Source organism: Hypanus sabinus, chromosome 10 (genome assembly GCF_030144855.1).
Source record: "Hypanus sabinus isolate sHypSab1 chromosome 10, sHypSab1.hap1, whole genome shotgun sequence".
Taxonomy (NCBI): domain Eukaryota; kingdom Metazoa; phylum Chordata; class Chondrichthyes; order Myliobatiformes; family Dasyatidae; genus Hypanus; species Hypanus sabinus.
In genome coordinates, this window is record NC_082715.1 from 94,748,716 (window position 1) to 94,764,039 (window position 15,324).

Genomic DNA, 15,324 nt, shown 5'->3' on the forward strand with positions numbered 1-15,324 from the left:
AAAGTGGACATGACCATAACATATGAGTTAAAGAAGCTATCTCAGAATGACATCTGTCACATATAGGATCTATATGGGAATAAAAACAAGCCAATTTATCCTTGGACATATGAGCTCTGTGCACAACTTTAAACTGTATCACTGAATGTTTAGCACATATAGAGGATAAATTAACTAATTGAAGAATTTTATCCCAATTTTCAATAGGGATAGTAAGGTTAAGTTCTCTTTCCCAATCATTTTTAATCTTATAAAAGGCCTCTGAACCTATTTTCATAATTATATTGTAAACATTTGACATTACACCTTTCTGAAAAGGATTTAATTTTAACAATTTCTCCAAAATACCCGAAGAATCAACATTTGGAAAGGTAAGAAGTACAGTGTTTAAAAAAATTCCTAATCTGTAAATATCTAAAAAAAATGAGATCTAAGCAAATTATATTTATTAGATAATTGTTCAAAAGACATAAAACAATTATCCAAAAGTAAATCAGAAAATCGTAGTATACCTTTAGTCTTCCAAGCTGAATAAGCTTGGTCCATAATAGAGGGATGAAAAAAAAATTGGATACAATAGGAATAGTTAAAACAAATTGATTCAACTCAAAAAATTTCTGAAATTGAAACCATATACGTAAAGTATGTTTGACTATCGGATTGTCAATTCATTTATGCAATTTAGAAAGAGCAAAGGGAAGAGAAGTCCCTAAAATAGAACCCAGTGAAAATCCTTGTACAGATTTAGTTTCCAGATTTTCCCAATGAGGGCTAGGAGATAAATCCCAAGATCTCAGTCTCAATGATGCAAAATAACTTAGCTGCAGATATCTGATGCCTTGTTTGATGTAAGCTGATCAATCCATGCATTTGTGAAGGTCTCATCGTCATGTCAGTTGATAAACCATATGTCTTAAGCAGAGACTCCTATTGTGGTCTAATAGCCTTCGCTTAGTTTGTGTACATAGCGTCCTTTTAATTTCAAAATTGATTACTGCATGTAGTTTACACGATCAGTTTTTTTAGTGCCTGCTTCTCATCAGTATTAATGCCCGTTTTCCACAAAATTCCATAAATCCTGAATAATTCCCAGCAGTTTCTGCTTCAGAACCAAAAGCACCTAATCTTGTTTATCAAATTACAGTTCACAGGTGATTCTTGTGCAAGTTAGAGGACCAAGTTTGTATCCATTATGGCTCTTTCACTGAAATACACAACGAATCTTGCAAGACAAAGATTCCCTACCAAGCCTATCTCCTGTTGCTCAATTCTATCACTGACAATTATAGGTTTGTTATAATACCCTGGGAAGCGTGGATTAATTCTCATATCTTGAGAGCCATTTCTTAATGCAGGAAAACATTGATGAAAAAATTCATCGTTTCTTTTAATGTGGCAATGCAGTCCTTGTCCAGCTGAGGGAAAAGTGTGTTTTAAGGTTGAGAACTAAAAGTTAACTTGTAACTTGTGGGAAATGCTGTAAAGAATACATATTAAGTTGTGAGTATGCTAATATGCTATGTGCTTTAATGTTTTACAGATGTTTCTTCCAGAAGGCATTGAGCGTGAGAATAACAAAATCTATGAACAAGTGGTTATTCCCGCAACTCATCCCATGCCAATTGGAATTGAGGAGAAACCGGTTGAAATCAAGAACTTGGATGAGGTGATAATTACATTACTTTTGTATACTACAAACAATTGGGTGTAATACAAAATTAGCATTATTTTGTTCCTCAATCTGTTCTCAATATTTCCTGATGTACTGAGTACTCTTGTGGGATGATAGTGTCCTTATTTCTTCTTTTTTTGCAAGGATATTCTACTTTTTCTAATACTGTAATAACTTCCTTAATCAGTACTTTTTTTTACCCAAATCATTTTTGAACATCTTTAGTCAAGGTATATAATGTCATGTTCTTAGCTTTTATTGAATTCTTTCAGTAACTATTATTTCCATAGTGTTATTGATCCACTACGAAGGTATGAGGGGCAGGATTACTATGATAACTTGATAAACTGTATTCAGAAGTGTGACTGTGGACATCTGTGGTTAGCATTTGAAAGAGTGATGCATAATTTGCAAAAAATGTAGATAACTTTCAGACACAAATCCAAAAGAAAAGTGTTTAAATTATTGATTATTGAAGAAATAAGGCCTTCCGAATATCCAAGTACACAACACCTTTGTCTGTCCTGCTTGTGATTTCGTAAAAAAGAATTCCAACAGATTTGTCGCAAGATTTTCCCTTGAGAAAACCATGGTGCCTTCAAGTACCCTGTAACCACATCCTCCAATCAACTTCAACATCTTCCCAACTACTGGGGTCAGTCTAACTGGCCTGTAATTTCCTTTCTTCTGCCTCTCTCCCTTCTTGGAGTGGAGTGACATTTGCAATTTTCCTATCTTCTGGAACCATTCCAGAATCTACTGATCATTAAAAGATCATTACTAATGCCTCCACAATCTCTTTTGCCACCTCTTTCGGAACCCTGGGGTGTACACCATCTGGTCCAGGTGACCTATCTACCTTCAGACCTTTGTTTACCTAGTAATGGTAACTTCACACACTTTATGCCCCCGACACTTGCAACTTCCACCACTTGCTTGTGTCTTCCACAGTGAAGACTAACTCAAAATACTTCTTCAATTCGCCCATTATTTCCTTGTCTCCCATTACTACTGTCCAACATGTGTGTTACAATAGGGACTTTTAAGAGACTTGGATAGGTAGATGGAGCTTAGAAAAATAGAGGGCTATGGGTAACTCGAAGTATATGTTTGGCACAGCGTTGTAGGCCAAAGGGCCTGTATTGTGCTGTCGGCTTTCTATGTTTCTATGAAAATCAATAAAAAAGATAAATAAAGTAACGGGGGGGGGGGGGAGCACTAAAACCAGATATTAGGAGCTTTTTTTTAGAATTCTTGAAAAGATGACTAAATAAAAGTAAATATGAGACAAGGAAAATGGACTGTAGTTTTATAAATAAGTCAAAGGACCAAGTTAACAAAGGCAAATGTGTATTCATTATCAACAGGCAGAGTTTATGATTGGACTGAAGCAAATAGCAGAGGAAGTAAAGCAATACTTTGCATTCAGGGATGGAAACATTAAAAAAAAACCTCAAATAATGGAGAATCAAGTTTCATCTTAGAAGAAGAGAAGGAATAAACAGGTCATCCTTTCTTTGCCAGGCTGTGGACAATGACTCCCATCCACTCCATAATGTACTGGTTAGGCACAGGAGTACATTCAGCCTGAGACTCATTCCACCGAGATGTAACACTGAGCAACATAGGAAGTCATTTCTGCCTGTGGCCATCAAACTTTACAACTCCCCCCTCAGAGTGTCAGACACCCTGAGCCAATAGGCTGGTCCTGGACTTATTTCCACTTGGCATGATTAACATTATTATTTAATTATTTATGGTTTTATATTGCTATATTTCTGCACTATTCTTAGTTGGTCCGGCTGTAATGAAACCCAGTTTCCCTCGGGATCAATAAAATATGTCTGTTGGTCTGTCTGTGACTACTAGAGAAGTGTAGAGATTGGTGTTTGTGTCCAACTGATCATAGTCAATGTGAACAATTTGGGTTAAGCAGGTCAAATATATTTCCAAGCTGCCACTGATATGAAATGAAGTGTGATGTGAATGTTGTCATAGGTGGAAAACGTCTTTAAGGAAATATAGATAAGCTAAATCAGTGGACAAAAATACACCAGATGAAATACAATGTGGACAGATGGGAAGTTAATCCGTGTCAACAGAAATAAAATGTTGAATACATTCAGTGGCCACTTTATTAGGTACATCTGTTCTTTAATGCAAATATCTAATGAGCCAGTCATTTGGCAGCTGCATAATGCATGCAGACATGGTCAAGATTGATCAGGCTGGTTCTCTGGATGATGGTTACGTCATACGTGGAGAATTTGAGTGGGCTGGACATGTATTCATTAGTTTACAAAAAATGGAGATAACAAAATTGAAGCACACCACATTCTCAGAGGGATCAACAGTGTAGATACTAAAAGAGTGTTTTCCTGGCTCTGCAGCCAGGAGCTGAAGCTCACTGACTTAAATCTAGATTTGAAGTGTTAGCTAGTAATTTGTTTAATCTGGAGAGTTATTTGAAACAGAAGTGAACTGGAGGACAGAGGAACCTGACGGGGCAGTTGGCCCTGTATACAAGCCAAACGGTATGCAAGTTGGCTCATATATAAAGAAAGCTTGTATGCGGAGTGAGAGGGAGGATAAGCAGTTGATAGAGAAAGGATGCACTCAGACTGATGGTTTGAGATGCATCTATTTTAATGCAAAGAGTATCATGAGCAAAGTGGATGAGCTTAGAGCGTGGATCAGTATTTGGAGGTATGATGTTGTGGCCATTACAGAGACTTGGATGGCTCAGGATCAGGAATGGCTACTTAGAGGCTTTAGATGTTTCAGAAAGGACAGGGAGGGAGGCAAAAGTTGTGGAGGTGTGGCACTGCTGATCAGAGACAGTGTCATGGATGCAGAAAAGGAGGAACTCATGGAGGGATTGTCTACTGAGTCTCTGTGGGAGGAAGTTAGAAACAGGAAGGGGTCAATAACTCTACTGAGTGTTTCTTTATAGACCATCCAATAGTAATAGGGACATCAAGGAGCAGATAGTGAGACAGATTCTGGAACAGTGCAGTAATAACAGGATTGTCATGATGGGAGATTTTAATTTCTCCAATATTGATTGGCATCTCCCTAGAGCAAGAGGTTTAGATAGGGTGAAGTTTGTTAGGTGTGTTCAGGAAGGTTTCCTGACACAGTGTGTAGATAAGCCTACAAGAGGAGAAGGCAGTACTTGATCTGGTTTTGGGAAATGAACTTGGTCAGATGTCAGGTCTCTCAGTGGGGGAGCATTTTGGAGATAGTGATCACAATTTTATCTCCTTTACCATAGCATTGAGAGAGGGATAGGAACAGACAAGTTAGGAAAATGTTTAATTGGAGTAAGGGGAAATATGAGGCTATCAGGCAGGAACTTGGAAGCAGAAATTGGGAACAGATGTTCTCAAGGAAATGTACAGCAGAAATTTGGCAAATGTTCATGGGATATATGTGTGGTGTTCTGCATAAGTACATTCCAATGAGACAGGGAAAGAATGGTAGGGTACAGGAACTGTGGTGTACAAAGGCAGTTGAAAATCTAGTCAAGAAGGAAAGAAAAGCTTACAAAAGGTTCAAAAAACTAGGTAATAATAATCTAGAAAATTAAAAGGTTAGCAGGAAGGGGCTTAAGAATGAAACTAGGAGAGCCAGAAGGGGCTATGAGAAAGCCTTGGCGAGCAGGATTAAGGAAGACCCCAGGGCATTTTACAAGTACGTGAAGAGCAAGAAGACGTAAGAGAATAGGACCAATCAAGTGTGACAGTGGGAAAGTGTCTATGAAACCAGAGGAGATAGCAGAGGTACTTAATGAATACTTTGCTTTGGTATTCACTACAGAAAAGGATCTTGGCAATTGTAGGGATGACTTACAGTGGATTAAATAGCTTGAGCATTAAGAAGGAGGATGTGCTGGAGCTTTTGGAAAGCATCAAGTTGGATAAGTCACCAGGACTGGAAAAGATATACCCCAAGCTACTGTTGGAAGCAAGGGAGGAGATTGCTGAGCCTCTGGCAATGATCTTTGCATCATCAATGGGGATGGGAGAGGTTCTGGAGGATTGGAGGGGTGCAGATGTTGTTCCCTTATTCAAGAAAGGGAGTAGAGATAGCCCAGGAAATAATAGATCAGTGAGTCTTACTTCAGTGGTTGGTAAGTAGATGGAGAAGATTTGATGGAGCAATGTGAGAGGCAAGATTTATGACCGTTTGGAGATACATAATATGATTAGGAATAGTCAGCATGGCTTTATCAAAGGCAGGTCGTGCCTTACAAGCTTGATTGATTTTTTTGAGGATGTGACTAAACACAATGATGAAGGAAGAGCAGTAGATGTAGTGGATATGGATTTCAGCAAAGCATTTGATAAGGTACCCCTTGCAAGGCTTATTAGGAAAGTAAGGAGGCATGGGATCCAAGGGGACCTTGATTTGTGGATCCAAAATTGGCTTGCCCACAGAAGGAAAAGAGTGGTTGTAGATGGGTCATATTCTGCATGGAGGTTGGTGACCATTGGTGTGTCTCAGGGATCTGTTCTAAGACCCCTTTTCTTTGTGATTTTTATAAATGACCTGGATGAGGAAGTGAAGGGATGGGTTAGTAAATTTGCTGATGATACAAAGGTTGGAGGTGTTGTGGATAGTGTGGAGGGCTGTCAAAGGTTACAGCGGGACATCGATAGGATGCAAAACTGGACTGAGAAGTGGCAGGTGGATTTCAACCCAGATAAGTGTGAGGTGGTTCATTTTGGTAGGTCAAATATGATGGCAGAATATATTATTAACGGTAAGACTTTTGGCAGTGTGGAGGATCAGAGGAATCTTGGGGTCCAAGTCCATAGGACACTAAAAGCTGCTGTGCAGGTTGACTGAGTGGTTAAGAAGGCATATGGTGTATTGACCGTGGGATTGAGATTAGGAGCTGAGAGGTAATGTTACAACTATATAGGACCCTGGTCAGACCCCACTTTGAGTACTGTGCTCAGTTCTGGTCACCTCACTACAGGAGGAATGTGGAAACCATAGAAAGGGTGCAGAGGAGATTTACAAGGATGTTGCCTGGATTGGGAAGCATGCCTTATGAGAATGGGTTGAGTAAACCTGGCCTTTTCTCCTTGGAGTGACAGAGGTGACCTGATAGAGGTGTATAAGATGACGTGAAGTGTTGGTGTGTGGATAGTCAGAGGCTTTTTCCCAGGGCTGAAATCGCTATCACAAGATGGCATAGTTTAAGTAGATACAGAGGAGATGTCAGGGGTAAGTTTTTTACACAGAGAGTGGTGAGTGCATGGAATGGGTTGCTAGCGATGGTGGTGGAGGCAGATACAATAGGGTCTTTTAAGAGACTCCTGGATAGGTACATGGAGCTAGGAAAAGTGAGGGCTATGGGTAACCCAAGGCAATTTCTAAAGTAAGCACAGCATTTTGGGCTGAAGGGCCTGTATTTTCCTGTAGGTTTTCTATGTTTCAATGATGTAAAATTAGAAATCAGATTATTGACAAGAATTCTGATAACGTGTCATGCTTTAGATCGTAAAAGATTAACACAATAAAGTATCGATACAAATATATCTTTAAACTGTGGTGGATCACTGTATCCACTTCGTAGTTTTTCTTTTGGGGAATTGAGTACTTCTGAAGAAGTCAAATTACCAACATCATATTTGCAAGGTAGATTGATACTGTATTTGCAGTGCAGAGTGAGAGCAGTTTTACAGTACTTTGTGCATGTGGGACTGAAAGGTTGTTATGATTCCAAGGTGGGAAAAACTTGCTTTTGGCTGAAACTTTTTCATTTCTACTTTAGAATTTATTTAACAGTTCATTGAGCAATCGTGGTTTAGATGGAACCAATAGCCGAATTAGTGCCTGCTTTAACGGGAGTATTTAATACAGTGCTTCCCAGTTTATTGCCATGGCTGTTGACCAATTTAAAATAGAAGTAATGAACTTCATATTCATTTTAAAATATATAAAAGGTCGTGGTAAATGGAAAATATTGTGCTATTCAGATTATTATTGGGTGGTTTACTACATTTCAAATTTGTTTTATTTCTTTGTTTTTAGAAACACATTTAATTGGATTTTGGTCAAATGCTACAATGAGACCTAAATCCCTCTACTCCCTTACTTGTCTGTATCCCTTTTAAATATGTCAATAGTATCTGCCTCCACGGTTCCTCTGGCAATTAATTCCAAATATTCACCACTCTCTTGCAAAGGAAACATAACCCTCAAATCTCCTTTGAATTCCTATCCTCTCAATTTAAACATCTACTCTTTAGTTTTGGACTTTTCTTTCCTGGGAAAAGGATTCTGACTTTCTATCCTATCCATGCTCCTCATAGTTTTGTAAACCTCTATAAAGTCACCCTTCAGCTTTTCTTGTTGCGCATTATTATTCCTCCATTTGGCTCCAAACTGAATATCAATTGCCCTTTCCATTTCTGAACACCTAAAACCTATTCTTGTTGGCTTAGCTGGCTGTGCTAACTCTGCTCATAGCCAAACTGTTCTGCTTTTTGATAGCTGTATTAATATTTCATAACACCCAAGAGAGAATTTGTTTGGTTACAAGTTTTGTCGTCTTAGTAGAAATTAAAAATCCATTTAAAACTACTGCTCATGTTTTGTTTCTTAAGTTACTTTTAGAGTAAAAGATATAAGGGTCACCCCAAATTTTTGCTCTAATGCCCCATTTGTAATCATGCTGGTTAGTTTGCGAAGTGCCCTTGAGGCTAAAAGGTAGACTTGTAGATGCAACTTGGCTTATCTCAACATTTTATCATTATAGTTCCCTGCAAATGGCAATGCAATTAGATGTGGTGGTAAGGAAGGTACAGTTGGCCCTCCTTGTCCACAGATCCCGCATGCGCGAATTCAACCAATTGCGAATCATGAAAACCCGGAAGTGCTCTTCCAACACTTGTTGTCGAACATGTACAGACTTGTTTTTTCTTGTCATTATTCCCTAAACAATGCAGTATAACAACCATTTTACATAGCATTTACATTGTATTAGGTATTATAAGTAATCTAGAGATGATTTAAAGTATATAGAGGATGTGCAAGGGTTACCATGGATCAGAGTCAAAAAATCGGAAGTTCTCTTACTAAGTAAGTCAGAACAGGTACATCCAGTATTATTTAGCGTAAGTTAGTTAAATGTTTGTCTTAGTATATTGTACATAATTTACCTTTCTATGCATATAAAACATTTAATGTATGCTTCAGCGCCGGGCTCGGGAACGGAATTCCCCGAGTTCGATCCAGTGACAGACCGCTTCCGAATGCGCTCTCCACCTTGCCAGGTTGATGTGGAGGATCAAAAACCCAAAACCCAATAATTAAACCACTGTGTTGCTTAGTAATAATTGCAGCTTTCATCGGGGTAGAGCCTTTCTCACTTTATGCTTTAAAATTGTTCTGAACATTTAGTGACGTAGCCTAACGCTTTTCCAGTGACCGATGGCGTTTCACCTCTTTCCGATTGCTTTATTATTTCCACTTTATTTTCAATCGTGATCATGATTATTTTTGTGAACAGAAACACTGCGGATTCAGAGTTCTGCCACCGGGTCCTAATGTCCACTGCACTGAGACAGGTTAAATAAGGTATGGGGTTCCGCTGGGTCATGAGGTTCACCGCATTGAGACAGGTTGAATAAGGGACTTGAGCATCCGCAAATTTTGGTATCCGTGAGAGGTCCCAGAACCAATCCCTTGCGGATAAGGAGGGCCGACTGTACTCACTTTGCCTTGTTTTCTGTCCTTGCTTGTATGAAGGTGGCTTACCTATTTATGCAAGTACTTCTCTGACAATAGATGTGTAACAGCCTAATGTAACATTGTATGGAAATACAAGATAATACTGATGCAGACATGTTTTACAAATTTAACAAGGTGCTTTATTAGTGCAAAGGAGTTAGTCAGTTTTTCAATGTTCATCGTCAGCCGGTTCATACTGTTCGTGAGCTCCATGTTGGTTGCCTCCATATGCTCCAGTATTTGTTTTTTAAGTCCTCCTGCGCGAGAGCAAACAGCTGTCTGTTGTTTTAAGTTTTTCTAGTCTGTAACTGAACAAACATGCACTTTCACAGCGAGATTCGACACCAAACATGTCACTTGTTTTCGGTAGATGTGTCCTGCACATGCGCAGCAGGTGGAGATTCTAGTCTGTAACTGTACAAACACGCACTTTCACAGTGAGATTCGACACCAAACATGTTACTTGTTTTCAGTAGATGTGTCCTGCACATGCGCAGTAGGAGGAGATGTGCCAAACTATCGGTTTCAATGTGGACAGAGATATTTTTAAAAATGCCTAGTGTGGACAACTATCGTTTTTACGCGAAACTGGCATTTTCAAAATTATCCGGTCTATTGTGGATGTAGCCGCAGAAAGAAAAACAAATGTGTATTGGCAGTACCTGAATCAAAATACTTGCCATTAACAAAGCAAGCCGAACTCTGCAATGTCCACAGATCTAACAATCTCACACACCCTGTTTTTTTCCGCCTCTTCCCCCCTCCTCCCCCCAATACTCAACATGCTGTTCCTTTTCGCAGCACCAGCTGTATTCCAGCCCAAGCAAAAAGTCTCTTCCCCCACTACACAAAGAAAGTGCCCCTTATGATGCCCTTTAAGAGTCCTTAATATATCCCATTATTAGACTTGATCTCTTTTGCAATAAAGCCATCTGTTCAATTGGACCACTTAATTGCAAGTTTTACTTTTCATTTCACATTTATAGATACCAACATCTTTTTTGCATGTCCATCGAAGGTCTGCTGCAGAAGGTTTATAATAATGTTCATGCTTATACTTTCAGATTGGTCAGATGGCTTTCAAAGGAATGAAGCGACTGAACCGCATCCAGTCCATGGTATTTGAGACAGCTTACAACACCAATGAGAACATGCTGATCTGTGCCCCGACAGGAGCTGGGAAAACTAACATTGCCATGCTTACTGTTCTGCATGAAATCCGACAGCATATTCATCAAGGGGTTATCAGAAAGGATGAGTTCAAGGTGCAAATTTATTTAAGTTTCATCCGGGATAAGACATTAAACATGTCATTATCCATTGCTCAGAATAAACTTGGAGTTGCATTCACCACTGGCCTCTTCTCCCTTACTGGCTAGATTCATACATACCAAAGTTAATCTGATAGATGATTATCCAGTTGGAAATTTCACAGAAATATTTTGATAGTTGGTTAGACAGTGTTTCTAGACTGAATCAGCTGTTAAAGCCATCAGCAGGCTAGAATACATTGATTTCACTAATTCCCATAAGCAATTAAAATTAAATAAATATATAAAATGTTAGAAATACTTAAAACAATTGAATGTATTTAAATAAACTCTGAGTTTCAAGATGTGACTAATCATCTGAAATTTGACTCCCTTCCTTCTGACTGCTCAGTTCTATTAAGTATAGAAGTCAGATTTCCCAATGTAACTGATGGGGAAACTGCAGGAAGTTTTGCATCACTTCTATGTTCCATGAGGAGTTCCCTGTTGTATTATATTTGACATATTACCAGAAAAACATTTCTCTGGACCTCTTTGAAAGCTCATTTTTTATGGGGGCAGCTCAGTATAAGGAGATACATCAATTACAGGCAGAATGATTGGCATTTCATGGGAAAATCAGGGATAATATTTCAAAATTGAATCGGCTATAGTGAGGTTGGTATTTGAGTTTATACATACAGGCCCCCTACATAAAATGAATGGGCTTTTTACTGAAGTCCACAAACTGATTTTTTTTCCATCTGTAAGGAAATACACAAAATTACTTGATATGGTAATAATGCATGGAGAGTATTGTAAGATCACGTAAGACAGATCAGAAACTAATATATATACAGAGGGAGAGGGAGAACACTTTGGTAGAAATGGAAACATTTATATATGTTGGACATCTGCATTTAGTAATATGTAAAATTCATCCAAACATAGGGATATTCATAATTTGAGCATTCTTAACTCAGTGATGACCTGTAAAGTCATTACATGATATAAACAGCTTTCTAAATGGTAATTTTTAAGCCAATTTCTATAATGTTAGTTAAATAAAATGTATGACTATTTATATAGTTGCAATATGGATCATTTTTCACACATGATTATTAATATATTTCAGCCTTACTGGATAATAAAGTAGTTCATGTAGATTTTTGATCCAGGTAACAGTTTTTTTGACTTGTTATTAATCTTTACTCTAGATTGTATATGTAGCTCCTATGAAGGCCTTAGCTGCTGAGATGACAAATTATTTCAGCAAGCGCCTTGAACCATTGGGCATCTTGGTGAAGGAGCTTACTGGGGACATGCAGCTGACCAAAGGAGAAATTTTACGGACACAGGTATGACCAGGAGTTTATTACACTCAAGGATAAATTGGTGCAAAATATTGTCTATATTTCTTTAATTGAGCAGATTATGACTTGAATTTGCATAAAATTGCTTTTAATTCTAGAATAAGTATTTCAATGGATTTCATTATTTTTAGCTAAATACAAGACCTTATGAAATGTGGGAAAAGAAAAATTGGTATTCTGTCATTTTTAAACAACATTCTTGAATTTTAAACAAATTTTTCAACACTTTCACTTTTTCCAACCCATCTCTTCTTCTGCCCAGGGCCTTGTCTGCTTTCAAGGTCTCTTCTGAACTTCCCCTCTGTAAATCTAAAAAAAAACAGTCAAAAAAGCTGTTTTGTTCTTCTGTAATCTATAAGGTAAAAGTAGTGGAATTGAACTTAGGAGCCGAAAGGTAATGTTGCAGCTATATAGGACCCTGGTCAGACCCCACGTGGAGTACTGTGCTCAGTTCTGGTCGCCTCACTACAGAAAGGATGTGGAAGCCATAGAAAGGGTGCAAAGGAGATTTACAAGGATGTTGCCTGGATTGGGGAGCATGCCTTATGAGAATAGGTTAAGTAAACTTGGCCTTTTCTCCTTGGAGCGTCAGAGATGACCTGATAGAGGTGTATAAGATTATGAGAGGCATTGATCGTGTGGATAGGCTTTTTCCCAGGGCTGAAGTGGTTGCCACAAGAGGACACAGGTTTAAGGTGCTGGGGACCATCAGGATCCTGAACAAGCATAGATAACTTCACTAACCTCAACTCTGAACTGATTCCACAATGTATAGACTCAACTTGAAAGACTGTTTACTAATGTTTGTACAATTTGAGTTCTTGTGCACATTGGTTGTTTGTCAATCTGTGTTTTTGTGGAGTTATTATACATTCTATTGTACATATTTCTTTATTTTCTTGTAAATACATACATGAAATTGAATCTCAAGGTAGTATATGGTGATGCATATGTACTTTGATAATAAATTTACTTTGAGTGCTTCAGCTTTCTTCCACACTCGAAGATTTGCAGGTTAGTAAGGTGTGGATAAAGAATCTTGGCACCAAATACTTGGCAACACTTGTGGGCAACCCTCAACACATTGTCGTTGATGCAAGTTATGCATTTTGTTGCAAGTTTCAATGTAAGTTGATATGTATGACATATCAAGCTGATTTTTATATTCCAAATAAAAGCTTCACCTATCTTGCATAGAACATTACAGCACAGAAGCAGGCCTTTTGACTCTTCTTGGCTGTGCCGAACCATTTTTCTGCCTAGTCCCACTGACCTGCACCTGGGCCATATCCCTCCAAACCCCTCTCATCCATATACCTGTCCCAAGTTTTTCTTAAATGTCAAAAGTGAGCCCGCATTCAGCACTTCATCTGGCAGCTCACTCCACACTCCTACCACTCTCTGCGTGAAGAAGCCCCCCCCTATGTTCCCTTTAAACTTTTCCCCCTTCACCCTTAACGCATGTCCTCTGGTTTTTTTCTCCCCTAGCCTCAGTGGAAAAGGCCTGCTTGCATTCACTCTATCTATACCCATCATAATTTTATACACCTCTATCAAATCACCCCTCATTCTCCTACGCTCCAGGGAATAAAGACCTAACCTATTCAACCTTTTTCTGTAACTCAGTTTCTCAAGTCCCGGCAGCATCCTTGTAAACCTTCTCTGCACTCTTTCAACCTTATTAATATCCTTCCTGTAATTAGGTGACCAAAACTGCACACAATACTCCAAATTCTGTCTCTCCAATGTCTTAAATAATCTCATAGTTACATTCCAACTCTTATACTCAATACTTTGATTTATAAAGGCCAATGTACCAATAGCTCTCTTTATGACCTTATCTACTTGTGACGCCACTTTTAGGGAATTATGTATTTGTACTCCCAGATCCCTCTGTTCTACTGCACTCCTCAGTGTCCTACCATTTACCTTGTATGTTCTACCTTGGTTTGACCTTCCGAAGTGCAATATCTCACACTTGTCCGCATTAATCTCCATCTGCCATTTTTCAGCCCATTCCTCCAACTGGTCCAAATCCCTCTGCGAGCTTTGAAAACCTTCCTCACTGCCCACTACACTTCCAATCTTTGTATCATCAGCAAATTTGCTGATCCAATTTGCCACATTATCATCTAAATCATTGATATAGATGACAAATAACAATGGACCCAGCACTGATCCCTGTGGCACACCACTAGACACAGGCCTCCACTCAGAGTAGCAATCCTCTACTACCACTCTTTGGCTTATTCCATAGAGCCAATGTCTAATCCAGTTTACTACCTGTCCACGTATACCTAGCGACTGAATCTTCCGAACTAACCTCCCATGCGGGACCTTGTCATAGACCTTACCAAAGTCCATGTATACAACATCCACTGTCTTCCCTTCATCCATTTTCCTGGTAACTTCCTCGAAAAACTCTAATAGATTGGTTAAACATGACCTACCATGCACAAAGCCATGCTGACTTTTTCTATAAGTCCCTGTCTATCCAAACTGTAGATCCTATCTCTTAGTATTCCTTCCAATAATTTACCTACTACCGATGTCAAACTTACCGGCCTATAATTTCTCTGCTTACTTTTTGAGCCTTTTTTAAACAACGGAACTACATGAGCTATCCTCTAATCCTCCAGCACCTGACCCGTGGATATCTATATTTTAAATACTTTTGCCAGGGCCCCTGTAATTTCAACACTAGTCTCCTTCAAGGTCCAAGGGAATACCCTGTCAGGTCCTGGGGATTTATCTACTCTGATTTGCCTGAAGACAGCAAGCACCTCCTCCTCTTTAATCTGTATAAGTTCCATGACCTCCCTACTTGTTTGCTTTGTTTCCATAGACTCCATTTCAGTTTCCTTTGAAAATACAGATGCAAAAAATCCATTTACTATCTCTCCCATTTCTTTTAGTTCCATACATAGCCGACCACTGATCTTCAAGGGGACCAATTTTATCCCTTACTTTCCTTTTGCTCTTAACATACCTGTAGAAGCTCTTAGGATTATCCTTCACCCTGACTGCCAAAGCAACCTCATGTGTTCTTTTAGCTCTCCCGATTTCTTTCTTAAGTATTTTCTTACTCTTTTTATACTCCTCAAGCATCTTATTTCCTCCCTGTTGCCTATACATGTTATACATCTCTCTCTTCTTCTTTATCAGAGTACCAATATCCCTTGAGAACCAAGGTTCCTTATTTTTATTCACTTTGCCTTTAATCGTGACAGGAGCATACAAACTCTGCACTCTCAAAATTTCTCCTTTGAAGGCCTCCCACTTA

At 38.8% G+C, this 15,324-nt stretch overlaps 1 protein-coding gene across 2 annotated transcripts in view; it reads left to right on the top strand.

Annotated features, from left to right (window-relative positions):
* ascc3 (activating signal cointegrator 1 complex subunit 3) overlaps positions 1-15,324 on the top strand; it is a 374,033-nt gene that overhangs the window by 34,199 nt on the left and 324,510 nt on the right. For both annotated transcript variants that reach the window (XM_059982329.1, XM_059982330.1), the window contains exons 8-10: positions 1,541-1,666; positions 10,483-10,683; positions 11,886-12,026. In XM_059982329.1, coding sequence (XP_059838312.1) covers positions 1,541-1,666; positions 10,483-10,683; positions 11,886-12,026 — 468 coding nt within the window. The remainder of the gene's footprint in view (positions 1-1,540; positions 1,667-10,482; positions 10,684-11,885; positions 12,027-15,324) is intronic.